At 35.7% G+C, this 27,434-nt stretch overlaps 2 protein-coding genes across 4 annotated transcripts in view; both read left to right on the top strand.

Moving 5' to 3' along the window:
* The first annotated feature begins 447 nt into the window (after nt 1-447).
* On the top strand, nt 448-9,503 carry LOC143735236 (uncharacterized). Of its 2 annotated transcripts, none has more exons than XM_077225338.1 (6): nt 448-557; nt 2,953-3,273; nt 5,692-6,009; nt 6,268-6,384; nt 6,487-6,533; nt 7,010-9,503. In XM_077225338.1, exons 1-6 carry the CDS (start codon nt 467-469, stop codon nt 7,061-7,063), a joined length of 948 nt encoding a protein of 315 aa, XP_077081453.1. In that variant the 5' UTR covers nt 448-466; the 3' UTR covers nt 7,064-9,503. The 2 variants fall into 2 exon arrangements, with proteins under 2 accessions (XP_077081453.1, XP_077081455.1); XM_077225340.1 differs by having other exon boundaries at nt 454-557; nt 6,490-6,533.
* Nucleotides 9,504-9,834: 331 nt separating this feature from the next.
* cers5 (ceramide synthase 5) overlaps nt 9,835-27,434 on the top strand; it is a 25,421-nt gene continuing 7,821 nt past the window's right edge. Inside the window, exons 1-8 of one of the 2 annotated variants that reach the window (XM_077225301.1) lie at nt 10,099-10,297; nt 10,336-10,619; nt 20,928-21,033; nt 22,596-22,726; nt 24,864-24,921; nt 25,026-25,076; nt 26,260-26,352; nt 26,976-27,104. In XM_077225301.1, coding sequence (XP_077081416.1) covers nt 10,447-10,619; nt 20,928-21,033; nt 22,596-22,726; nt 24,864-24,921; nt 25,026-25,076; nt 26,260-26,352; nt 26,976-27,104 — 741 coding nt within the window. In that variant the 5' untranslated portion in view covers nt 10,099-10,297; nt 10,336-10,446. Of the gene's footprint in view, nt 10,620-20,927; nt 21,034-22,595; nt 22,727-24,863; nt 24,922-25,025; nt 25,077-26,259; nt 26,353-26,975; nt 27,105-27,434 lie in introns of both variants that reach the window. The other variant, XM_077225300.1, reaches the window with a different exon arrangement.

Below are 27,434 nucleotides of genomic sequence, written 5' to 3'. Positions count from 1 at the left end.
AGGGGATATCATAAAGTACAAAAATCTGTCAGTATTAAAAATTATAAAGAAAAGACTAGGCGGGAGGAAATTATAATGACAAGACTGAGAGTGGACCACACAGGATTGAAGGGCACCTTGTTTTTAATGAGGAAAAGGAATAGTGAATACTGTGAAAAGTGTGGGGTTAAATAAAATGTTGAACATATTACACTGTATGTTATATGAAGTGGAAAGACGGGTGTTTCAAGATGGGGTTCAGGAAGCAGGGCGGGAGTGGAATCTGATGGGGATACTGGGAACAGAAGGAGAGGGAAAAGGGATAATAATCACTAAAATGGCACTTTTTAAATGTCTTAAAGCCACAGGGTTGATTGGTATATGAGAACAATTAAATAGCATGATGTTAAACCACCCCTGTACAGTAGGTGGCGGTGTGCACTTAAAAGTTGGTTGCAATCCGCCATTAATCAAGAGAAGAAGAACGATGTCACAATCGGCTCCATTCGTTGCAGACATGCTGGTGCTAAAAAAGTTTATCATTAGTTTGTTGGTTGTGTTTTTATTCCTTGTTCACGGTAAGACACTTACTTGTTTCAATTCATATTTCTGTCAACGATAAATAAAACATGACTAAATAGTTTTAGATACATTTAACTGCCGGTTAACCGGCTCACCAGCCTTTGCTGAATGAAACTTGAAATATAATTTCGAAAAGCTCTAAAATAGCTGTACAACATTTAGGGTGAACAAACATCGTTTTGGCTTAGTTTCCCTATTGTTTTCATACTTTCTGAATGTAAACTGGAAATCAGAGTAACTGCATTAATGTTACTCCTCACAAAAGTTGAGTAAAGAGAATATACTCGTTTAAAAATGAACATAACATTGAGAGTTCAGTCTCTTCTTCATCTTTTTCTTATTGGTGGTAGACAGAGAGTCTTAAAACCACCTCAGTCACAGAATAACAAAGCTTAAACATGTCTGGGAAAAAAGAGAACGTATAGTCACCCTATACACTTATTGGCAGGTGCTACTAATGCATTCAAAACTGAAGGCATTGATATTGTGGTAGGTTATCATAGATTTCCCCCTACACACCTGCCTTAAGTTCACCTGGGTCGTCTAATCGACATACCTAAACATCTCCTGATCAGTGTTTAAGAATATTTACGATTAATTACATTCTTCACTATACACACACACAGACGTGCTGGAATTTGTTGGTACCCCTCCACAAACAAAACACAAAAAAAACGAAGAATGCACAATTTTCTCTGAAATATCTTGAAACTGACAAAAGTAGCTAGTTGGCATCCACTATTGTTTATTCCGTATTTAATAGAAATCAGACTTTGCTGTTTATTTTTATTTTTTTATTCAACAATATTGTAAATAATAAAACGAGTGAAAATGGCATGGACAAAAATGATGGGACCCCTAACCTAATATTTTGTTGCACAACCTTTAGAGGCAATCACTGCAATAAAATGTTTTCTGTATTTCTCAATAAGACTTCTGCACCTGTTCACAGGTAGTTTAGCCCACTCTACCTGAGCAAACCCCTCCAGCTGTCTCAGGTTTGGACTACAAGTTTCAGCACTTACCCATAGATGTTCGATAGGATTTAGATCAGGACTCATAGAAGCCCACTTCAGAATAGTCCAATGTTTTGTTCTTGTCCATTTTTGGGGGATTCTAGCTGTGTGTTTTGGGTCATGATCCTGTTGGGAGGACCCATGACCTGAAAGTGAGCTTTCAGACACTGAAATGTGCCTTGCCAAAAAGCTCCAGTTTTGACTCATCTGTCCAAAGGACATTCTCCCAGAATGATTGTGGCTTATGCATTTTAGCAAATTCCAGTCTGGCTTTTGTATGTTTTTCTTTCAAAAGTGGAGTCCTCCTGGGTCTTCTTCCATGGATCCCACTTTCGCTCAAAAAGCGACGGATGGTGCGATGAGAAACTGACGTATCTTCACCTTGGAGTCCAGCTTGTATCTCTTTGGCAATTATACTTGGTTCTTTTTCTACTATTCACACTATCCTTGTTCAATCCGGGGTGGATTTTCCTCTTGTGGCCATGACCAGGGAAGTTGGCTACGGTTCAATGGACCTTAAACTACTTAATATGTGCAACTGTTGTCACAGGAACATCAAGCTGCTTGGAGATGGTCTTGTAGCCTTTACCTTTACCATGCTTGTGTATTATTTTCTTTCTGAGCTCCTCGGACAACTCTCTCCTTTGCTTTCTCTGGTCCGTGTTCAGTGTGGTGCACACAATGATACCAAACACCACTGACTACTTTTCTCCATTTAAATAGGCTGAATGATTGTTTACCGGAGTGGAGACGTGTGATACTAATTAAAGAAACTAATTAGTTTAAAATATAACTACAATCCAATTATGTATTATCTTTTCTAAGGGGTACCAACAAATGTGTCCTGGCCATTTTAGAATATCTGTGTATAATAAGCAATAATTCATCTCTTTTAACAGCTTTTTTGATTTATTCTATGACATACCAAAGGCATGCATATATACATGATAAAATAGTTTTTAATTTCATCACTTTTCAGGAGGAATGAAGTATTATTTCAATGAGCTGTAAGGGTACCAACAAACTTGAGCTTGTCTGTATATAAGCAGTATTTTGAATACAAACATGAAATGGTGGTATTTAAGTCATAATTTTATGGGAAATTGCAATAAGGCATTTTTCCATGGCTTTGTAGGGATTATATTCATCTGGACTCTGAGGTCTGTAAAAATATGCAATAATCACTCGTATAATACATATATGCAATAAACATGTATGCATGCGAATCAGAATGTAAAGTGTGTATTAAGTTATAATTTAACTTTTTCACACTTCATTCCCTTTGTTTATTCATTTATTTATTTATTTATTTATTTATTTATTTTTGTCTTTTGATCTTAAAAGAAATTTGATTAACTGTTCGTTTCTTCTCCAGGTGCGTCTGATGGCACAGATGGAGTGTCATTGATGGAGGGAGATTCAGTCACTTTATACACTAATATTAAAATAAACCAAGGAGTCAGAATTAAATGGTATTTTAATGACATTCGCATCGCTCAAATCAGTGGAGACCAGAATAAGACCTGTACAGATGTTCAGTGTAATGAAGGCACTGAGAGATTCAGAGGCAGACTGAAGCTGGATCATCAGACTGGATCTCTGACCATCACAAACACCAGAACTGAACATGCTGGAGTTTATCAACTAAAGTTCAGCAGCAGCAGCAGTGGAAAGATCTTCAATGTTGCTGTTCATGGTGAGTCTTTTATGATTGTTTAAATGCCGGTTACATGTTTTTAAATCACATCATTAATCTTGAAAATCAATCCAGCCATAAGATTTTATTTTCAATTATCGACTCTTTTGTAAATCCGACCTTTAATACAATGTCTGTTGCTTCTGATGGTCTATGTGAAGGCTTCTTGAGATATAATTTTTTTGTTTGTTTTGTTTTTTTAATGACAAAATCTCTAATTTAAGACTCAATGTAAGCTCTTCTCATATTGAACCTCCCATCCCTCTGCTGCATCCTGCCTCCTGGGATCTTTTTGATACTATCTCACTTCAGGTACTTAAAGACACCATCGCTAATCTTAAACCCACCTTCTGCTCTTATGACATTATACACCCTCGATTTTTAAATAATTGTTTGACTCTATTGGGCCGGGGTTTGGTGTCTTTTCGTAATAAGTGTTTTTCTACCTGCTGTGTTCCTGATAATCTCAAAGTGGCTTCTGTTGCTCCCTTGCTCAAGAAGCCTTTACTGGATCCTTCTGTGTTGAGCAATTTTCACCCAATTCCTCAAAAAGGTTTTGGATTGTGAAATTGGATTGGAAAATTGTGTTTGAGCCACTTCAGTCCCTTCTAAATTGTAATTGTGTCTTTGAAATTTTCCAGTCTGGTTTCAAATCTGCGTCATATAGGTGACGCTCTTTTGACATTCGTCAAAAACTGACACATATGGGACCCTTTAGCGTCAATATGAGATGCGCACCCAAGGCGTCATATAGGTGACGCTTTTGACATTTCGTCTAAATCCGACGCACATGGCCACCCTTTAGCGTCAATATGAGACGCAGATCCCAATGCGTCATAACCCCTAACTTTACCCCAGACCTGAACCTACCCGTCTCATATTGACGCTAAAGGGTGCCATGTGCGTAAATTTTTGACGAATGTCAAAATATGACGAAATATGACGCCTTGGGGTGAGAACGTGTTGCAGCATCGGCCCTCTTGAGAGTGCTAAATTACTTTTCTTTCTTTTTGAACTACTGACTCTGGTGACTCTGTGGTCCTTGTTCTTTTAGATTTAACTGCAGCATTTGATACTGTTAACCACTCCACAATAATTTCTAGGTTTGAGTCATGTGTTGGGATAAAAGGTGGTTATTTATTTTGAAAGATTTCTCCTCTTCTGTCGCTCACCTCTCCTGTGGCGTCCCACAAGGCTCGATCCTGGCGCCCTCTCTTTTCTCGGTTTGCATACTATCCTTGGGGTCTATTTTAAGAAGACTTGGTGTTTCCTTCCATTTTTATGCTGATGACACCCAAATATATTTATCAAGAAAAATGATCTGTCTGAATTAACTTCTCTTTTATTATGCTTAGATGAGGTTAAATCTTGGCTTGCTCAACTTTTTATCTTTAAATGAAGATAAAACTGAGGTGATAGTTTTCGGCCCCATTGATAATTTTAAGACCACCAGGATCGATTCGAGGAGCTTATCTGCATTCAGATCTACGCATGTGCAGAATTTGGGTGTGCTTTTAGATGAGCCTTTAAAACTTGACAAACAAATATCTTCGGTAATTGGATCTAGTTTTTATCAACTTCGTCTTTTGTCTAAAATTAAACACTTTCTAACGGACAAAACACTAGAGGTGGCAGTTCATGCTTTAATTGCTTCCCGTTTAGACTACTCCAACTCATTGTATTGCGGTATTTCCAAAGTCACAAATCGCTCGCCTTCAACTGGTCCAAAATGCTGCTGCAAGATTTATTCGCAAAAGTCGTAAATGTGATCACATCACTCCAATTCTAAGAGATCTCCATTGGCTGCCTATTCAGTATAGAAATTATTTTACGATTCTTTTATTTGTATGTAAATGTCATCTATACTCATTGAAATTGAATTGCTGCATTCCTGTACCTCTTCTAGAAGCTTAAGATCAAGTGACCAAAACCTCCTTCTAGTCCCACACGCAAACGTAGGGGATTGAGCGTTTTCTGTGGTTGAGCCATGGTTATGCAACCTAGCCTTAGAGATCAGAGTGGCACCTTCCCTGACAATTTTATTGATTTTTCTTTTTCTTTTCTTTTTTCCTTTTCTTCAATGTGTATATTCAATTATATTTGTGTGTATCATTCTAAGTGTGTATAATTAGGATTTTTATCTAGATGTTTTGTACAGCACTTTGGTCAGTCTTGTGGCTGTTTTTAAATGTGCTTTATAAACTAATTAATCTTGAAACTTGATGTATTCATTATAACAGTAAATCAAGCTGTCATTTCATCATTGTTTTCTAGTTTCCTGGGTTCCAAAATGCTTATACAATTCGATGTAAAATAAACACATAAATTGTGTTTGTAAATGTGGACAAACGTTGTTTACAGACTTGACAGTCAAGAAAGCCTAACATATTTTTCTCATATTGTTGTTTTGTGTTTCAGAGGAAGATGAAGTGAAGAGAAAGTCTGGAAAAGAGGGAGAATCTGTCACTTTAGAGACTCCTGTAGAAAAAAAGTCAAATAATTTGTTGACGTGGTATTTTAATGACACTCTCATCGTGAGTGGAGACCCCCGTAAGATCTGCACAGATTTTCAGTGTAAAGAAAGATTCAGAGACAGACTGACACTGGATTCGTTTGGGTCTCTGATCATCACAGACACCAGAAACACAGACTCTGGAGAATATAAAGTACAGATCAACATCAGCAGCAGCAGCTTCAGTATTAGGAGGACCATGAGCTTCAGTGTTACTGTCACCGGTGAGTGTCATTTGGAAGGAAAAACACTCTTACAGTGTAATACAAATAAAGTTGGCATATGCATCGTTACATCTTTTTATTGTATTACTTTGACTTGATACTGAATCAACGGTACTTTAGTTAATAGTGCATGAAACCATGATCTACTTTAAACCGAATGAGATTGACATGTGATTTCATTCACATGATATTTCAATGTTTTGTTATAGGTCAGTCTGACAGATTCACTCACACTAATGTCTGTCTGTCTGTCTTTAGCTGATCCAGGTTCAGGTCTGTCTGCAGGAGCCATAGCAGGAATATGTGTTGGTGTTGGTGTTCTTCTGCTGGCTGTAGCTTTTGGGATTTACTATCACAAAAGGGACTCTAGAAGTGGTAAGTATCTCTTTCAGATTTTATAATGAGAGAAAACATCTTTATTGTGCAACATTTATATTAATTTGTGTGTATGTATGCGTGTGTGATTATTTTTCAAAGTAGACGAAGAGAAAATCGGGCTAAACGTTCATGAAGTCCAAGAAAAGGTAAGTTACTGCACTACTGTAATGTATCTTTGTGGAAGTCTCTGACTTTACATCACATTCAGATAATTTTTTTTTGCACTTTTACTGAAAAAAAAAAATCTTGATGGGAAATAAACATTTCAAACAGAATCTTACTGACTGCTTATGGAAGCTTGTTTCTGCCACAGAATAAAAAAACATTTTTATCTCACAATTGCTTGATAAAAAGTCACATATGCGTGTTATAAAGTCAAAATTTTAATATTTAAACTCGCAATTCTGACTTTTTTTCTCCCAGAATTGCATGTTTATATCTCGCAATTGTGAGAAATAAAGTCGTAATTATCTTTTAAAATGTTTTATTCTGTGGCGGAAACAAGCTTCCATAACTTATAGATGACAGATGTGATGAATTATTATTTATTTTTTTCTGTGACTGTAAATGACACTGTTTATTTGTCATTCTTTACCCTCTGTGATTTGCTGATTTCTTACAGGAGAAATGCCAAGATTCACAGGATCAGGCTGAAGAATTGAATGTGAAGATGTGAATTGGCAAAAGCACATTTCTCTACAAGTCTCTAAACGTCTCTAAAGCCTTGTGTTTTTGAGCTGCAAATTGATGAAATCCTTTGCAGGTCACATTAATTTTAGGGATGGGCAAGAGTGCTTATTCGTGACAGCGACAATCTATCATGAAAACAATCGCCCAGACTTTAAAAAATATATTTTCCTTTTTTTCTGATTGGTTATTGCAGCATTTTGGGTCGTTCCTCGGGTCCGGTTATAGCGTTATCATCACACCTTCCAGACCGGCGAAATAATGTGAAACTGGATTTGAAAGGGAAAATTCCTGCAATCACTTTGATCATGAAATATGTCCAGTGCCAATATTTCATATAGTAGCCTAGCCTATATAGCATTATAATGAGAACTCGATATAAATATACATTTTTAATATAATGTTGTAAATTCTCAGTGCTTTAGTTGCCCGTGTATCAGCCTTGTTATTAAGGGAAGAGCGCATCCAGAGTCTTAACCCAACCCCCCGCCCCCCAACTTTGTTTTAATTATATTTTCTGTTTTAAATTACCTGCACTTTGTTCAAGTTTTTGAAAAACTGGCTGCAACTTTTGCACTCTTTTATATATATATGTATATATATTATGCTGTTCACTTTATTTAAAGGCGCCCTAGAATGTTTTTTATTATTATTTTATAATGTTTTATCTAGAAACATACTAACATTATAAACATACTAACATATGAAATAGCTACGCATTACATGTGAAACTCTCTCCCGAATACTTTTACTACTGCTATTATACGTTTTTACTATAACAGCTATCGAGATTAACGAATCGTGAGATGTTTTTAAAGTATTTAGATCTATTCCCATCACATAAAATGTTGCCGTGATGAGCATTGAGCAGATGACAGTGTGTTGATCGCGAGAAGGAAGATCTTATCATTGCAAAGCAGTTTCTGCACTCTCTAATGCTTTCACCAATGCAAACACGATGATGTAAATACAGTAAGAGCTTCGTTGTGCCGTAACGTGCGTCATAGATTTCATAACGAGTTTGGCAAGTGTCCAGATAAACTCGCGCTGTGTGGAAAGATTGTTCTTTGATCGCTTTCTGTATATGATTTGTTCACAATTTAAATACGATTATTTTCATCCTACTAAAAGAAACGATGTGAAGCTGATATTTTAGTCACTGGCTTGACTTACTGATGCATAAACAGTATTGAACGATTTTGAGAGAAAGATTACCTGTCTGAACTTGAACAATTACACATCAGAAAGTGTTGCTTGGTAGCTCGATCCGAGGCCAGCTCTGTATTGGCCCAAGTTGAGGAAACAGTCGGTGAAATGTTTGGAAATTTCCAGAGAAAATAAAATTAACCCATTGTTTCTTCAGAGGCTCAGATGAAGGAACTAAAAAATACTTTTGTGTTCATGTGTACATCCACACTGAGCAACTGCCATGCTTCGGCTGCGCAGTTCCGCCTGGCATTGAGGGCTGGCATTATGCAAATATTTGGAGGCGTACATATTAATGATCCCGACTATTGCGTCACAGTCGGTATTGTGCGGAGAACCGACCGTTTTTCATAAACGTGAATTAAATGAGAACGCGAAAACAGTCCAGTTTGAGATTCACTCTATGTCATGTCCATGCACTGAACTCTTGTTATTTGACTATACCAAGGTAAATTCAATTTTGAATTATAGGTCACCTTTAAACATTTAATTTTGCTTTCACACTATTGTATCGGGTTTCTAGTTCAAATGTGATTGGTCCATGTTAATCTGAATTGAAATGGTCACTCTTTGACTTCTCTTGATGTTTTCATTTTGAAATATGTTTCAATCTAGTAACCCAGCCATACAGGACTTTAACTTCCCATCAGGGTTTGCACAGGGCTGAAGTGGGAGAGTAAATTTTGAAATAAAGTGATATTTTATGCATTTTTTTAGACCGTTACATGAATTGCTTTTGATAAAGGAATGTGAATAAATGTTACAGTATGTGCTGATTTTGAATACACTGTTAAAATGTTGTAAATTCTTTATTATATGTCCAGTGAAAATATTGCTTGGTAAGCATGTGCCAGTGTAAGTTTAGTATCATTAATATAAGATTATAGTTGTTAACATTTTGATTTTAGTTTTTTTTTTTAAATTCTAATAATGTTTTAATGTTAATTTTAAAAGGTTTTTTTTCTCTTAAATGTCTATAGAATCACACAATTTAATTTCTGTTTTATTTTTTGTATTTTTAGAAGCTACTTGAATGTAAACTAAACTAAGAATTGTTGCTTTGGCAAAATAGGGTTATTCTGCTATTATTGTGATTCAGTGAACGTCTATTTCAAATGGCAAATATGTTTTTCACTAATTATAGCCATAATAACCCTGGGATGTATGTCATTTCAAAGTGAAATATGAATGAATAAAACTGTTCTACTTTTTGAAAAACAAAACAGAGCCTTAAAAATGGCACTACACTTATTTATTTATTTTTCAACGGTTTTGTTTTTCATTTTTTTCACTACAGTTGCTTCAGTTCAGGTCAATTCGCTGGTCACGTGACGCCACTGATTTTGTGACCGGACAGTTTGTAAAAACCAGAAGATAATTTAATTAATAATTTAAGTAATAATTTAAATGTGATAAATAACGATATATTTAAGCGCCTGACTGACGTCAGACATGTATTTACTGTTCGTTGTTTATCCATAAAACCACTATTCTTAATGGGACTTTGTCCACGATGGGGCGCCAAATAACAAGCGGCGAAGTTGTCATGACGACGCGGACAAGAATGATTCATTTTAGCGAATCGCTTCGTTCGCGCGGCTCTATACGAATTGATAAAAAGACTGATTTATTTAAGTGAAGTGTTCCGTCAAATACTGCCGTTTATCTATACGTTTTCGATTAAAAAAAATGGTGCGTTGATTATTTGTGAAACCTTACCGTTTCATGATGATTCAAATCATGAATTGAATCAATTCAAAAGATCGATTTGTATTTCGGACCGTTTAAGTTACTAGTTTCCGCCAGGAAATATATCATAAAAACTCTACGCTAGAGAAATAAGATCTTTGCTACATGTACTATGTATTATTATCATTAGTCATTAGACATTTAGTCTCGTAATATAGTTACGTAGTACGTATAGTGCTCGAGAACTCTCTCCGCGCGGACACTTCCTCGTGCAGCCGCATCACGGGAGTGGAAACACCTTCAATTCGTCCACGCGAAACTACACACAGTAGAGGAAGAGCGAGAGAGAGAGAGAGAGAGAGAGAGAGCGCGCGAGCGAGATAGAGAGGGAGAAAGGGGGCGGTGAATCGTTTGCCACCCACATACTTTCTTTCTAAGCGTCCTCCTCTCTCCCGAATCTCTAGTTTTTCCTCTAACATGGCTGCGCTCTCAGCCTGGTTCTGGAACGAGCGCTTCTGGCTTCCGCACAATGTCACTTGGGCGGATCTGGCCGACCCCGCGCCCGGCGTGGAGTACCCGAAAGCCGGCCACTTGCTCTCCGCGCTGCCGCTGGCCGTGGGGATCTTCGCACTGCGGATCATATTCGAGAGGTATGATTTTAGTTTGATGGCAAGCTATTAAGTGTGTTTGGCATTCATTTGACCATCCGAGAAATCGCCTAAACAATTCAATTTCAATCGTGTAAACTCGCATCACGTGCTTCCCCCTTGGCATAAATTGTAAACGGTTATGGATGCACGTGTCTTAACTTTTAAATGGAGATGTTTTGGTAGGTCCATTTGGGCTGGTTGAGCATGAGAGACATTTCAAGCCTTCTGGTCATGAACTCCCAGCCAGATGCATCTGTCAGCTGACCAGCTTAAGGCCTAGACTCAGAAAAGAGGATTGCATTTATTGTTCACTGATTTAACGTCTTTTCTATGTCTTATTTCACCACTACCTTAACAAACTCATTCTCTCTCATGCTTGTTAGGTGACTATACTATCAGGCAGTAGTGTCCGAAATGAATGATAAATGGCCAACACACCTTTAGATGAGCCTGTGCTGCATGCATACTGTATGAATAAGTACAGGTTCATGTCTTAAGTATGCTTTGAATTCAAGTGTGCTTGAGTGGTAATGACATGTGTTTGTGTCTCACTATGGGAAAGCTTGGTTTTAAAGGAGTAGTGCACTCAAAAATTAACTATTTGTGTCATCATCTGCTCACCCACATGTTTCTTGCACACTTTTTGATGCTCGTTCTTATGTGGAATTGACACGAGAGATTTGTTACAATGTTCACGCTGCTCTTTTCCATACAATCTAAATGAATAGGGGCTGGCGCTGCCAAGCTTTGAAAATGAGAAAATAAAATAATGACTTTAATCTCTTTTTACTTGTTAAACTGTACTATCATATGGCTTATAGAAGAGAGCGCACTACATGGACTACTTTATCAGTCTGAGTGTGAGTAATTGATGACAAAATCCAAATATTTGGGTGAACTACTCCTTTAATAGATGCATTTCTAATTTTCACCATTAAAAAATGCACTATGTAAGTGGCACCAAACCCCATGTGTTATAACATGATTCTGTTATCCACCGTGGCTCTTTCAGCTGCTGTTTCCCATTTAGCGTCTTGAACTTTTTTTTTTTTTTGTATTTAGGACTAAGAATAGGACTAAGGCCGTTGTTAAAAAAAAAAAAGAACTTGTTCGTAAGTGACTTGCCTGGTTAAATAAAGGTTAACTAAGAATAGGCTGCATAAACATTTCAGAGTTGAAGTTCGGTGGGTGGGATCTCGTTTGACGTCTAAAACCCAGTTTTCATGAGAAAAAGTGCATGGGTCCGATATGCTTACAAAGAAGTACTGTGGCATTTGATGGAACTGTTTTGCATATTACTCAATATATATGTATACATGTTTCATGGTATTTGAATGGTGCTTAAGGGTATTATGTCTAAAAACAACTTATTTGTTAGTGTGGTTTAAGGGTTCGTTGATGTGAAGTATGATAAGAATGAAGATCTCGAGGAACCTGTTGGGAGAAACTTCTTTAGACGTTCTCTTTCTTACCGATCCAGTTGAGGTGAAAGTATTTCGTGGCTGTGAAGTCTGGTCACACTGGTTCTTGTTTAAATGGTCAAAAATGTACATCTGACAAGTTTCGCTCATGGTTTGTGGGCGAATCATTAAAAATAGCAAGCAGAAACTAATCCTCAGAACTAGCTCAGACGTCAGACACCGGCCCAAGTGTGGTTAGTTTCTTCTTATAACTGTGATACTTTGAAATATCTATGTGCTTAAGGTTATTATTATTATTTTTTTTAAGTTCAGAAGATAAGATTTGAAGTATATAAAGTAAATTATTTCCATGATATATTTGTTTTGGGTTCAGTTTTGCCTCGGTTTGATATCTTTCTCTTCATGGTTGTAATGTTTACCATGCAAGACACATTGTGATTTTAGTATCATTGACGCTATTATTGGTTTTATTACTATTTTGAATCAATTTTTACTTTTAGATTTTCTGGTTTCATTTTCATTTTAAAGTTTTAGGCTAGTGTTTAATTGTATTTTTGTCATTTTTATTATTTTTTTAATATAGTTTGAATTGATTTTATTTAATGAATGAAATTTAGTTTGAATCTAGGCCTAGTTATTGTAATACATCAAGTTAAACTAAAGGAAAATGAGAAATGTTGCATTGGCATTTAGATGAAGAAAATAGTTTTTATTATGGTTTCTTCGGATTGATCTCTATGGAGCCCCTAAAGGGACATGGTGATTGAATAAAATATGGAATGGGTTGAAAAATTGTATATCAATGCTTTTGTGTTCTCTCGCAAATGTTTTGCGTTCCCCGACAAACTTTGCATTCGCTCGCAAAGAAAAGTTTTGCGAATTGCTGCAAAATTTCTCTGGTAACTCAAAGCTTTTGTGAGCGAACGCAAAGTTTCACGTGGAACATAAACGTTTTACAAACGAACGCAAAGTTTCTCGGTTGAAACGTAAAGGTTTTACAAACGAACGCAAAGTTTCTCAGGTGAAACGTAAAGGTTTTACAAACTAACGCAAAGTTTCTCGGGTGAAACGTAAAGGTTTTACAAACGAACGCAAAGTTTCACAGGTGTAACATAAACGTTTTACAAACGAACGCAAAGTTTCTCGGGTGAAACGTAAAGGTTTTACAAACGAACGCAAAGTTTCTCGGGTGAAACGTAAAGGTTTTACAAACTAACGCAAAGTTTCTTGGGTGAAACGTAAAGGTTTTACAAACGAACGCAAAGTTTCTCGGGTGAAACGTAAAGGTTTTACAAACGAACGCAAAGTTTCTCGGGTGAAACGTAAAGGTTTTACAAACGAACGCAAAGTTTCACAGGTGTAACATAAACGTTTTACAAACGAACGCAAAGTTTCTCGGGTGAAACGTAAAGGTTTTACAAGCGAACGCAAAGTTACTCATTTGGAACGCAAAGGTTTTGCGAAACAAACCGAATGTTATTTTTAGATGGAACGTAAAGGTTTCGCAAGCAAACACAAAACTTTTAAGAGAGAATGGAAAGCATTGAAAAGTTTTTTTTTTTTTTTTTTTTTTTTTTTTTTTTTCTTCACTTTTTTTCACGGTGGTGAAGTCTGGTCACACCGGTTCTATTTAAACGGTTGAAAATGTACGTTTGACAAGTTTCGCTCGTGGTGTTTTTTTCACCCATCCCACCTTGTCCCTTTAGTAGTTAGATTTACCTTCAGGGGAACCTAAAGCTTTGTTTTGTGGATTAGCAAGCCTTAAGACCTCCGGACAGACCTCATTCTTGTAGAAGAGCTTGTAAATATTCAGCATGTCCCCTTGAGGAACATTCAGTTGATGCATTGATGGTTTCTAAAGCAGATACCAATCATTCAGTGTCATGCATGAACATACTACATTGGCTCTCAGTGAATTGGACCTCTTTTGTTGTGCAGGCCAACTTGAGCGTTGTCAGGCACGCACCCCTGTCATGTTTCACGAAGTGCTCATGTCTCGGGCCCGACCGAGCCCCAGAGGAGGCCAATTAGCATAGTCGGTCCAGAGGGGGTTGGTCTGGTTTCAGGAGGATGTTTGCATGCAGTTGGTCAGGATGACATCAGCAGTCTCTCTCTCTCTCTTTCTCTCTCTCTCTCCTCATTTATTCATCAACGGTGACTGCAGCTCACAGATAGTGTTGATGTGCTGTAACATTGAGGAGTTGCAGTACACTTAAGCCCTATTCGCACTGGATTAGTATTATCTGGGGATCTCATGTGATTTAGAAATTACCCCCCCTCTCACACACACAAACATACACCTGAATTTCGTGTGGTGCATTCACATGGGATAAACAAAGCCTGTGATTTTACTCAAATTTACTGACTTATCTCCCGGATTTGATGTCAATAGGCTAAATGTCTTGTCGTCATAGGTTTAGCTGTAATATATATCATAAACAGAATAATGTTTCTTACCGCATGCTGGTATGTCATCCATCTCCATGTAATCATTAGGGGTTCAAGCACAAAGTGCTAAAACCCTATTGTAATTGTAAGGATTTGTAAAACTGATCGTGCAGACCAAACCGTAAGTGCTAGAGACTTGGCCAGATGGTAGGCCTCAATTTGGGGAGAACCTATCGGAGTATGACCCCGATTGGCCCATAGGTGGCGCTACAGCAACCAAAAGTACAAAATTGCTCATAACTCTTTGACTGTTTGTCCTAGACTCAAGTGGTTTTACACCACTGTGATCCTTGGCTCAAGACGAACAAAACTTACATCTCCGATTTCGATTTCGACGAAATCTTTTGCCATCTTGAATTTTGTCCAAAATCTACTTTTGCGAACTAGTCCAAGGTTTTTTACTCGATCGGAACCAAAAAAAGTAACATTCTGTTTCGTATCATTTATTTAAAATAATTATCTAAAATGGAGATCAGACCATAGGTAGCACTTTAACTGTTAAACCTTTAATAAACATATTTCACCTGTATTGGCTGTAAATGGTCTTTTCCATCTTTAATGTCAGTGGTTAGCTAAATGCTTGCTAAATAAAACTTAATGTCTTGCATGCTTATGTGGTTAAAGGCCTTAAATGCTTGAACCCCGCTCAAATGCTGCTTGCAGCTTTAATTCTTTTTGTTTTCGCTCTTCTGATGATTTTCAAGCCTTATCTTTCTGCAAATTGTATGGTTGTATGGTGTATGTATAGCGATATGACCCAGCACCCAAAATACTATCAAAACACTCCGAACATTCTTCGCCAAAGATGGATAAAAAGGCGCACAGGAAACAAAAAAACTTAAAAAAATTATTTATAGAACCCCGCCAAATCACAGAGATGCAGATTCACACGGGACTAATATTATCACAGGACATTGGTGTTCGGCGAAATATGGTGGATCATTTGCAGGGGAAATTTGTAGAGGGTGTTTAACATCTAAACCTGAGACCTATGACTGTTTTTTTCAGCGATGAGAATTCATGTCCTAGTGGTTGATTTTTATTTATTTCCCTTGCGTAATTTTGAGTGGCTCAATAGTGCAATTATTTATTTTGATTTATTTGTTGCTATACATAAGTGTTACGATGTGTCATGCTTTTTGTGTTTCTTTAGTCCCTGAGGACTCATTCAACCTTCATTCACTCTAGAACAACTTCTCACACACACACATACTCGCACAAGGTCTTATTCACACAGCACTTGTTTGGGCTCATTCTCTCGAAGGAATGTGTTAAACTGTCGTGCCGATAACATAAGATCATAATGACTCCTCTGGAGTGACTTTGGCATTCAGAGACGGTTGCTCAAGAGGTTACGGCTCTGGAAATGTGTCATCACTCGTTTCCAGGATCTTTTCCTCTAGAGTTCAGTCTGTCACTGAATAGTTAATGCTGTAGTTCTCCTTCAGACAACTGTTGTACTGTGGGTCAATGGGTTTTTCCTGGGTTAAATAATGACTCCATATGCGTTAAGCTGTTTGACTACATCATTGCATGCAATTAACAATCAATATGTTTACATAGTTATTTTTGGTACCTATGAGCATCTGCAATATTTTTTTATGTTTGACAGTTTTCAATTCTTACTGTCACTTTACTGAGTTGAGTCAACGTGCATTTCTTTTATCTATCTAAACCAAGGTATTTCCCTTATGTGAATGCTTGTTGGTGTGATTATCAGGATTTTGTGCTGATTGAAAAAGCATGATTCTTTTTTTTACAGCCAATGAAGTAAATTGTACTTGAATCGAGTTGTGGCCAAATTTACTGATGCATCACATTATTTAGAATTGAATTATAAATTAATTGTAGTTGATTCATGTAAATACCTCACGATTCTTGAACTGAATCGAAGTCAAATGTCTGACTCCATGATGCATCGCATCATTTATTAAAAAATTGTACTTGCACTAAATCAGTGTGATCAAATTTCAGTGCATTCACACATTTTGTAAAGAATTGTAATTAAATCCACTGGTTGTGAGTGAATATTTACACTCAAAGCTTTAGATAATTTAGCGTAATAACAGTGCTATATAACAGGCTATATAACAGTGAATGTGATTATCAGGATTTTGTATAACCTTGAGCTATCGAGTAGTTTTATTGGCCATTGAGTTATCCATAGTCCCTTTTGTGGTGTCATGTTGGTCTGGCACACAGACCAAGTCTCCGCCCACTCAGGAGATAATCAGGTCATGTTTCATTTATCAGAGACGCAAATCCAGTTAGTGAGAAGATGTCAAACGCTGTTAGCCTGTCTGTCCTGGCATGGAGAGTTTGCATGCGGTGCTGAAGCCTGAAACACAACAGCCAAAACCTGAACAATTCAGAAACCCTACAATGACAACATCAGCGAAATCTGTGCCAGAAATGATGTGTGACGGCAGTGATGTAATCTGACGAATCAGGCGTTGAGCTATTGCTGATCTCACACTTCATCCTGTTTTAATGCTGTTGTTTGTTAACGGTCAATGTTGGGTTTTCTTTATTTGTTCTTTAAACCAAATCTGATATGAATAAACCTTAACCAGAATGGAATAACTCTACTGCCCTTAAACAGTCTATTTAAAGAAGTACACACTTCCAAAATATGATGATCTCTATAAATATACTTAAGATGAGATGCATTTACTCGAGAAGTAAAATAACGTCTTTTCTGAAAATGAGATTGTTTAAAACAAGATATTTTTTAATATACATAAGAATTATACTTAAGACCATACTTGCAGATATTTTTTCTTGATTCAAGTATAATTTAATTTTTTATGAATTTCTCAGAAAACCAGACTTTAGTCATTTTCCATCAAGTAAATTTGTATTGATATTTGTAATGGTAAACAGGACAAATACAGAGGGAAACTTAATTTTTACAGTTTAAACTGATAGTTGTGTGCAAATATCCAGCTTTATATACCCAACAAAAGATCACGTGTGTGCGGTGACAAGGCTTTCTATTGTCTCAAACTAGGAAAAGCCCTCGTCCCACGTGGAGTCTGATCACTTGGATCTGATAGTTTGTGTCTTCAGACGTCCCACCAGTTGCAACCCACTTTCCTGAAACAAAACACAGACGGACATGTGACTCGACAGGTCAAGTCCGGCTACTAACTTTAATGAATGAGATTTTTTTTGCTGAGACGTCGGAGATTAACCTGAGATTGTATTGTTTAAATCTTCTGTTTGTCTGTTGAACTAACCGAGATTTAAGCAAAGCTCCAGTTAGCAAGCTAATATTTAGTTGAGACCCATCTGTCACTTTGACCCTGTCGTCGTAAAGGGAAGATTGTGAATGTGTCAGGCAGGGAATGTCATTCTTTACGCAACATGGTTTGCGTCTTGGACTTGTGCAAGCCAGAAATGCCAATTCTGACGCTCTGCTGCCACGAGACACTTAAAATGTCTTTCCTCCCTGTTTTAATTAAAACATATTGGTAAAGTTAGCTTTTTATGCTGAGTGTCAGATTCCACAGTTTAGGATGTAGTTTGTGGGTCAGTTTAACATGCCTGGAGACATAGTTCATCAGCATTTACCAATCTTGGGTTAATAAACTGCTCAAAACAACCATTGTCAACACATTGAGTGTGTGGTGTATTTATCAAGCGGCTGATTATATTGGTTAAGAGATGTTTTATATTAAGGACTTTGACCGCATTAACTGTTGTCATGGACAGTTGTATTTAAATATTTTGTATGAGAGACGATCTGTTTTCAGCAAGGTTTTTTTTTGTTTTTGTTTTTTGCCAGTATTTCAAACCCGCATTGAATCTGTACATTTCATGTACAATAAATGGTAATTGGAATGGAACAAATGCATAGGCTATGAGGTGAATCCAGTACTAAATCAAGGAGTAATCATTGTTATGAATTTGAAAGTAGATATGACCAGGTTGTTAAAACGAGATGTCGATTTGGTCACTCAAGACTCACTCATTCATATTGAAAGGGAAAGAGAAACCGGTTTCTGATATGTGTACGAGTTTCTTGTGTACATCATATTTTAATAGAATGTCCATTTTTAAATGACATTTGACAACATTTTATTAATGGATATTTTTTATAAAGGTTTCTCCTGGAATAATTTTAGAATTTCTATCATATATTAAATTGAAAGATTCTATGCAAGTTTTATCATTACTGTTGCTGTTATTGGTATATATGTCTGTTTTTGTATATTGATTGTTTTTAAGACAAAATTATTGTAAACAATGTATTGAAGTGATATTGTAATCATAATTCTAATTTGTTTTAAAAATGAAATACTGTTGATGTCATGAATATAGCCATTGCTGCTAATACGGCGTTAAATCGTAAATAAATAAATTTGCCAGTATTTATTTTTAGGAAAACTCTTTTTGCCCGAACATCCATTGTTGCAAAGTAGATTCACAATTTTCAGTGTAAAAAGTAATATACAGTTAATATGCGAATAAAAAATGTAATTTGTTTTTTTCACATTGTTTTTTTTTAAATTAACTACATTTTCATTATTTTTATTGTACAATACTACATTGTAAAACTACAACATTTCACATTATTAATTGTTAATTTCACCAAATTTACAATAAATGGTAGTAAACGGCAATATGTGCCTACATACAATTTTACTAAAGCTTGCGTTTCAGTGAACATCTTTATCTATGTGTTTAGAAAATCAGTCAATTAAATAATTAAATGTTTAATTTGGTTTAAAACAGATTTAAAGAACTGAATTGAAGTAACTCTAATGGCAGTTTTGCTGTTAAAGTGTGTAATTTCTATCACACTAGTTTTGCCGAAAAGTATTGCAAAAAGTTTTGTGTTTTTCATACAGCTTTCCAGGCTTCTTCTGTCTTCCATTGGTCAGACAAACAGATCTTCCCGCCTAAAACTCACATCATTGGTTGAATCAGTTTTTTACATAGCATTTGTATGGGATGCTAAAACAGTGCAATGTTATGAAAATGCCACAAAATCACAAATTTTACATTTTTCTGAGAAATCAAACTATAAATGGCTAAAACACACACGGTATTAGTTACATCACCGACACGAAACGTCTTTTTGTTTAGCCAGGTTTCTTAGAAAATCATGTTATTACTGAGTTTTTATATAAAAAAAACTTTAAACGGACAATAATGTGTTCATAGTGTGAGATAAAGATCAAGCCATGCAAATGTGTTTTCAGTATCCACATCCAGTTTTCATTTATTTACTTGTTTTTAGATCTAAATGAATCTGAAAAGCCACAGTCATAAATGTTCCCATCCTTAAGTTTGGTCAGAAGCTTCTGGCGTTCATTAATCAGCGAGTCAAAGTGATTTGTTTTGCATTCAGTGGATTTTAGCAACATAGCTGGATTTTGCATGAGTCAAATGAACATCTTGTTCTACTGCTTCAGAAATGCTGCTGATGTATTTCAGACCCGACAAGCCACATTTCTAAAGTTTATGTTCTAGATCACAAATCTCAGCTGAGAATTCAGGGGGGAACCTGACCCCTTTTAACTATGAGTTTTTAGAGGATTTTGTTGTGCGTTTTTCAAGCCGGCAAAAGTTGTAAGTCAGTTATTAGCACCTCTACTTGACCGTTTGATTGTCAGTTTGATAAATGATTGTGTTTGTAACAGAAACAGAATAGGAAGAGTTACACTCTGAAGCTTAATACTTCTAGTTAGAAGGTTATCAAATCACTAAACTAGGTTTGAGCAATAATAACCGCAATATCAGTATCGGCCGATATATATATATATATATATAATATATATATATACGTTATCGGGCCAAAATATATTAAAGCCGATAAATAATGGATTATTTTCTTTGATGTGCACTGTTTGCCATGATGGTTTTGAAATGCTTGAAATATGATTGAAATCAGGAAAATACAATTCAGTGTAACATGCACAGCACAAGTTTGTCACATAGGCTATATAAAATTATAATGAGAATGTTATAATTGTGTGTTTGGGACATGGCTTTTAATGCTGAGATTTTTGTTAATTATGCCTTGTAATGCATCTTATAATGCATTGCATGGTCTCGTGAATAATTGTAACCACAGTTATAATACATTATAATACACATTAAATGGATTAAACCAAGGAATCTGTGAATAATATTTATAATGCTTTTTAACTTTATTTACAATTATTTATGAAAATATATAATGCATTATGATGTACATTATGAATACGTTTATAATGCGTTATAGATAAAGGTTTTAAGTAAAGTGTTTTCTGAAATTTACATGGTCAAATCAAATTTGCTTACAGCTAGATGTGGCTTTGACTAGAAAAGTAGTCAAATCAGTTTAATGTAAAACACTTCTAAATTGAGTCTCAATCTGGATTAGTAGCAACGGCATGTAAATCACATGAATCCTGTCCCGATGGATGAGATCCTGTTTGTCCTCTTGCAGGTGTATCGCAGGTCCGTGTGCCTCCATCCTCCAGATCCAGACGGAGTCGAGTCGGAGAGCTCAGCCCAACGCCGTCCTGGAGAAAGTGTTTACATCTATCACAAAGGTATGCTTTAGCGTCATGGAAAGAAAGCGATAAGGCTTGAGAGACGGTGCATTACAGTGATTTACCAAAGTGTTTCGGCTCAAACTGAAGCAAACTCCTAAAACTTTACAAAAAAGACAATAGCAATATGATAAAACATGTTTTTAATCATAAATATTTATTGAGTGTGTTATTCCTGGTTTTGCTCTTTGATGAACCCGTTGCTCCTCTGCCGTGCTTGTGTTTTATGAGACAATCAAAGCTATGTCATCACGCAGGGCTTCAACTTCAGCCGAGAAACGGTGTATAGATATAACTCGAACGGGTTTAGCATTACCTGATAGATGAATAGAGTAGAGACTCTATTGGGCGTAAAGTTGTAACTTTTATCTTTACAATAACCAATGACTTCAGTGACCCGTTTTGTTGAACTGCTGTAAATCATCTTTATCAGCACTGAAGCTGAGGCGGTATGTTATGGGTTTACATCTTATCTGATGATTTTAGTTTAGATAAAGACTCTGGCCTCATTTTGCATTTGTCATTTTGCTGGTTATTCTGTAGGTCTTTAAATTTAGAAAATTTGTATGAATTAAATCAAGGCAATTTGTCACATGGTTTGATTTTTATTAAAACTAAAATGTATTTATTTACTTTTGTCCCAGACTTTAAAGTGTACAATGTAAAAATCCATAGTAAATATATAGTTTATTTCAATTTAAAACTAAGAAATTGAAGAATGTATGTTTTGCTGCAAAAAAAGCTTTCTTTACTTTGATGCATTTACTAGATGAATAAAATGACATAAGATATTATGTCTTGTTTTCTGAGTTGATAAATCAAAATTAAGCGAGTTATTGCTTTAAAAAAGCTAAATTATCTGCCAATGGGGTAAGAAAAAATAATCTTAATTCAAACAGAAACTAGATTATTTTACCTGCCCAGTTGGCAGATCGTTTTACTCGTCTCTTAATCTAGATTTTTCCCCAAGAAAATAAAACAGAACATCTTATGTCATTTGACTAGTTTAGTTAATGCATCTTGATTTAAGAATTTTTAGATATTTGGACAGGAAACCGGACAAAAAAATTCTAAGCAAACTCTTTTTTGCATTTGCAATTTGTTTTTACATTAACATTTACACAAATTACGTCTGTAACGTAATTTCTACAACAAAGTTTTTTTTGACCTTTTTTTAAAAAAAGTTTTATTAAAAGTTAGTATACTTGTTTACCAAGGCATATAATGCATGAACTTATAATGTAATTATAATATAATAATATAGTGCATTGAGATTAAATGTGTAAAAAAAATATAAATTAAGGTAAATATCTATTGAAAACAAAAGTTTTACTGCAAGTAATTTCCAGTCAAGTTGCAATTTTGGCAGTTAATGCAAAAAGTGTAAGAATATTATTCAATTGCATGGATTTTATGATAAATAAATACAATTCTATCAATGAAATTAAACAAAAGCAGGCATTTTGTTCCATTTTTTTTTTCAACATCATTACCGCCAGCATATCTTCCACAACCGAATGATGTAAATGACATTTACACCCTTTTTTCTTTGTTTCTTGTAGTCGCCGGACTCGCGGCATTTAGAGGGTCTGTCTAAACAGCTGGACTGGGACGTGCGGAAGGTCCAGCGATGGTTTCGGCAGCGCCGGAACCAGGACAAACCCAGTACAAGAACCAAGTTTTGCGAGAGCATGTAGGTTTTCAAGTTCTGCTAGTGCACATGCATGCTAGTTCATAAGCACATACATATATGAATATAATGAAAGAAAATATGCCATTCAAAACCTCCGAACCGAAAGCGATGAGGAATTTACCAACAGTATTTGCACTTTAAGTTAAGAATAGATTCGTAAACAAGCTAATAATTCATCTCGGAGCTGGTTGGTTTGGTTCATTAGTGAGGAATGTTTTGACATTTCAATGGAAAATACTTCTTGAACTAGTCTCATCAGTTTCTCCAGACCACAGTGGAAGTGCTCTAGATTGGGCATAATTATGTGTGAATTATGTTGATATTTGTTGTTTTTTTACGTATTTTTACACGTTTGTCACCATTGTGCACACCAGTGGTGGAATGTAACGAAGTACAAATACTTTGTTACTTAAGTACTTTTTCGACGTATCTGTACTTTACTTAAGTAGAATTAATAGTGCATACTTTTGACTTTTACTTCGTTACATTTTACATCAATTATTATACTTTCTACTCCGCTACATTTCTACAATGTTCCATTACATTTTCTGATCAGTTTTCCCCCTGCAAAAGTGTCTTTCTGACCGTCTGTCCGTTGCACGTTTGTCTCACCAAGTTTGGTTGTTATAGATATTAGTGATGTCCGGTTCATGAACGAATCGTTCTTTTGAACCGGTTCTTTTAAGTGAACTGGTTGACCCAGTACACTAAATCGGACTGAATCGTTCGAAACAGTTCGCGTTTTGCGTCAGTGCTGATCCACAAGTTACTAAAGTTACTCACTTTCAGACATGCCTGACAGTCCCTCTGACTCGAAATAAACCAATATCCCGGAGTATATTTTACCCCAGTAACTCCAACAGTTCACTGAACTGAGACATGTGCTGAGAGAAGTGATGAGCATGAGCAGCTGATACTGAGCATGCGTGCACAGGTACGGCGGTTCTCGGATCACCAGCACAGAACCGAGAACTGTTCATTTCGGACGTGTTCGACATAGAACCAGATGAGCTGAGCATGTTATGCAAGTAATTTTACTTTTAATACTTAAAGTAAATTTAAAATCAGGTACTTTTTACTTAAGTAGGGTTGTCATTGTGGTACTTTTACTGAAGTAAATTTGTCACTTGTTATTTGTACTTTTACTTAAGTACTGATATCTGGTACTTCCTCCACCACTGGTGTGCACACATGCATATTTTGTAAACAGAGTCGTATGATGTATTTTCTGAATTAGCAATATCAAATGCATTTGTTGGCAAACAAAAGATCCACCCACATCCTCTGTGATTCAGAAGTAAAATCACCATGTTTCTCCGTCATACTCCATCCGATTGATTGGATTTTTTAAAAATGCCTTTAAAGGGATAGTTCACCCAAAAAAAAAAAATAGCCCATGATTTACTCATCCCGAAGTCATCCTAAGTGTATATGACATCTTCTTTCAGACGAATACAATCAAAGTTTTATTTAAAAAATCCTTGCTCTTCTAAGCTTTATAATGGCAGTGAATGGGCACCATTTTTTTAAGTCCATAAAATCTATCCATGATAAAAGTGCATCTATCCATCATAAAAGTGCATCTATCCATCATAAAAGTGCATCTATCCATGATAAAAGTGCATCTATCCATCATAAAAGTGCATCTATCCATGATAAAAGTGCATCTATCCATCATAAAAGTGCATCTATCCATGATAAAAGTGCATCTATCCATCATAAAAGTGCATCTATCATCATAAAAGTGCATCTATCCATGATAAAAATGCATCTATCCATGATAAAAGTGCTTCTATCCATGATAAAAGTGCATCTATCCATGATAAAAGTGCATCTATCCATGATAAAAGTGCATCTATCCATCATAAAAGTGCATTTATGGATGTGGATGGATCTCAAAAACATGGTGCCCATTCACTCCCATTATAAAGCTTGGACATTTTTTAATATAACTCTGATTGTATTCGTCTGAAAGAAGAATGTCATATACACCTAGGATGGCTTTGGGTGAACTATCCTTTAATGTTTCCTTTGAGTGCAAACCTCTGTCCTTCTACATGCGTGGATGTATTTGAGTATGAGTATAATTTGTTTTCTGTACCCGCTTCATCTGACGGCCGCTGTGATTTCTCTGCAGGTGGAGGTTTACTTTCTATCTTTATATATTTACTTACGGGATCAATTTCCTGTGGCAGGTGAGTTACATCTGTACAGCTCTGAGAGTGCTTATGGTTGTTTCTATTATTATTATTATTATTATTATTATTATTATTATTAACTGTGCGTGTGTGTTTCATAGTCTCCCTGGATGTGGGATACGAGACAATGCTGGTACAACTACCCCTATCAGGTAATGCTGAAGATGATGCCAGATTGGCTTCAAATGAATTTTGACGATGAATCTTTTGCCAGAAATGTTTAAATTGTGTGAAACGTCCACAATATTAGAGCATATAAAAGAAACCTCACGAAACCTATGAAGATTTGATGTTCAACAACAAACGCAACAAATTTATTATGTTTTACATAAAAAAAAATTAAGTGTACTTTTACGGTTGTATGCATTATGACATTATTTTCATGACAAGTAACTACACGTTCACTCCAATGGAATAATATATTATTTAAATTGTTTATTATATTAATATATTTAAAATGATTGGTGTCATGAAAATTTAAAGTCATCTCAAAATTTAATCATAATTAAGTATATAAATTATTGCATTACTGTATAATAATTATTAAATAAATGCCTTCATAACATTAAGTAGAATCACAATGGAGAATGCAAAAAAAGTATTTGTGTAATAATGAGGAAATGGTAGTCATGAAAAAAAAATCATATTGCCAAAAAAGAAAATCTTACAGATCCTAAAATAACTTTTTAGGGATTTAGGGAATAAATGTGCTCGGTAGTCATGAAAGAAAAACAAAATCTTTAATACCCTAAAATGACCTTATTTTTTTAAAACAAAAATTGCATTTATTATTTTGAGGATTTAGGTAGTAAATGTGTTTGGTAGTCATGAAAGAAATTTCACATTGGCAAAAAAAAATGAATTTGTTTATTTTTATTTTTATTTTATTTTATAATGAGGATTTAGGGAGTAAATGGTCTTGTGAGTCATGAAAGACATTTCACACGGCAAAATAAAAAAAATCCTAAAGATCATAAAATGCCTTTTATTTCATTTTGCTTTTGTTCTAATGATGATTTGTGAAATAAATGTACTTTATATTAATTTATTAAATATTATATTATATTATATTATATTATATAATATATTATATAATATTATTATTATATTCACTAAAAAAAAATCGGACATATTAACATTGTCTTCGGATGAAGTTTCTGCTCTATAATGTGTGTGTGTGTGTGTGTGTGTGTGTGTGTGTGTGTGTGTGTGTGTGTGTGTGTGTGTGTGTGTGTGTGTGTGTGTGTGTGTGTGTGTGTGTGTGTGTGTGTGTGTGTGTGTGTGTGTGTGTGTGTGTGTGTGTGTGTGTGTGTGTGTGTGTGTGTGTGTGTATAGGTGCTGACCTCAGGCCTGTATCATTATTATGTAACAGAACTGTCCTTCTACTGGTCGCTCATGTTCTCACAGTTCACAGACATCAAAAGAAAGGTCAGTGTTTGCGATTTAAACTATTGTGTTTTAATCCTATTATTTCATTTACTTCTCTGCCTTCAACTTCCTACAACATCTGAAATATGATGTTGCTTGATAAGGTCAGCATGCATGCGCAGCGCAACATTCTCACCTCAGCGGTTTTGTCACGTGGTCTAGATTTGAACTAGTTTAGAGGAAACTCGACAGCTGTCAGACGCACATGGCTTTTGTTTGTCTGTGGTTGATCTGTCAGTCTCACCATCAGCTCTTTTCAACCCAGCGACCCGGAAAGACAAATAATCCTGTTTCACGGCTCTGGCCGTCTTCAGGGTGCGGCTCGTCTATTTGTTTAAGATAAAGCCCGCAGCAATATCCATAATGTGGCGAGAGATTTGTATGGCAAGATACAGAGAGCAATCATAACAGACATAGTGTTCCTCTTTATTTAATAAATCTGGAGAATGCAGGTCTTGTTTGTTTACACAGGGGACCTGTTAAGCTGAAAGAAAAAGGATAATATTATATATATATATATATATATATTAAAAAAAAAGTTTTACTTTTGTATTTAATTTGCATAATATTTTGGTATTGTGCTGGCAGTGGCCGTGTTTAACATATTTCTTGTGTACTTGCAGGATTTCCTCATTATGTTCGTTCATCATCTGGCTACCATAAGCCTGATCAGTTTCTCGTATGTAAATAACATGTTGCGCGTGGGGAGTCTGGTCATGTGTGTTCACGACTCCTCTGACTTCCTGTTGGAGGTAAGAGCACCTGCATTTCTGCTTCACCACATTACATGCTACAAATATTCTTTATTATATTCATAAACCAGCATTTAACTGAGGGACTTAATGCAAAATGACCTGCAATACCTTTTTTTTTTCAGTGCTACATAAATAATTAACTTTTAACTACATTGTAATGTAAAATTGCACCTAAAATTACTAGTGCTGCTTTGTGAGCAGCTTTATTAAAGTGTATAATTATATATGTGTATATTAGGGGGATAATGCATTTTACTTCCATGTGTCTGTGTATAATTAACTATATTATTATTTTTGAATTAGAATTTAGCATTTCAATGAGAGTTG

The sequence above is a fragment of the Siphateles boraxobius genome, unplaced genomic scaffold, assembly GCF_051911475.1.
Source record: "Siphateles boraxobius isolate OS27281-9 unplaced genomic scaffold, OSU_SipBor_1 13, whole genome shotgun sequence".
NCBI lineage: Eukaryota > Metazoa > Chordata > Actinopteri > Cypriniformes > Leuciscidae > Siphateles > Siphateles boraxobius.
The sequence above is the reverse complement of the archived record's forward strand: the minus strand, read 5'-3'. Positions and strand labels throughout refer to the sequence as shown.

Coding starts and splice junctions, on each gene's coding strand:
- LOC143735236 (XM_077225338.1), top strand. CDS start 467: ATGTCACAATCGGCTCCATTCGTTGCAGACATGCTGGTGCTAAAAAAG. Junction 558..2,952: donor GTTTTTATTCCTTGTTCACG/GTAAGACACTTA, acceptor TTTCTTCTCCAG/GTGCGTCTGATGGCACAGAT. Junction 6,534..7,009: donor TTCATGAAGTCCAAGAAAAG/GTAAGTTACTGC, acceptor GATTTCTTACAG/GAGAAATGCCAAGATTCACA.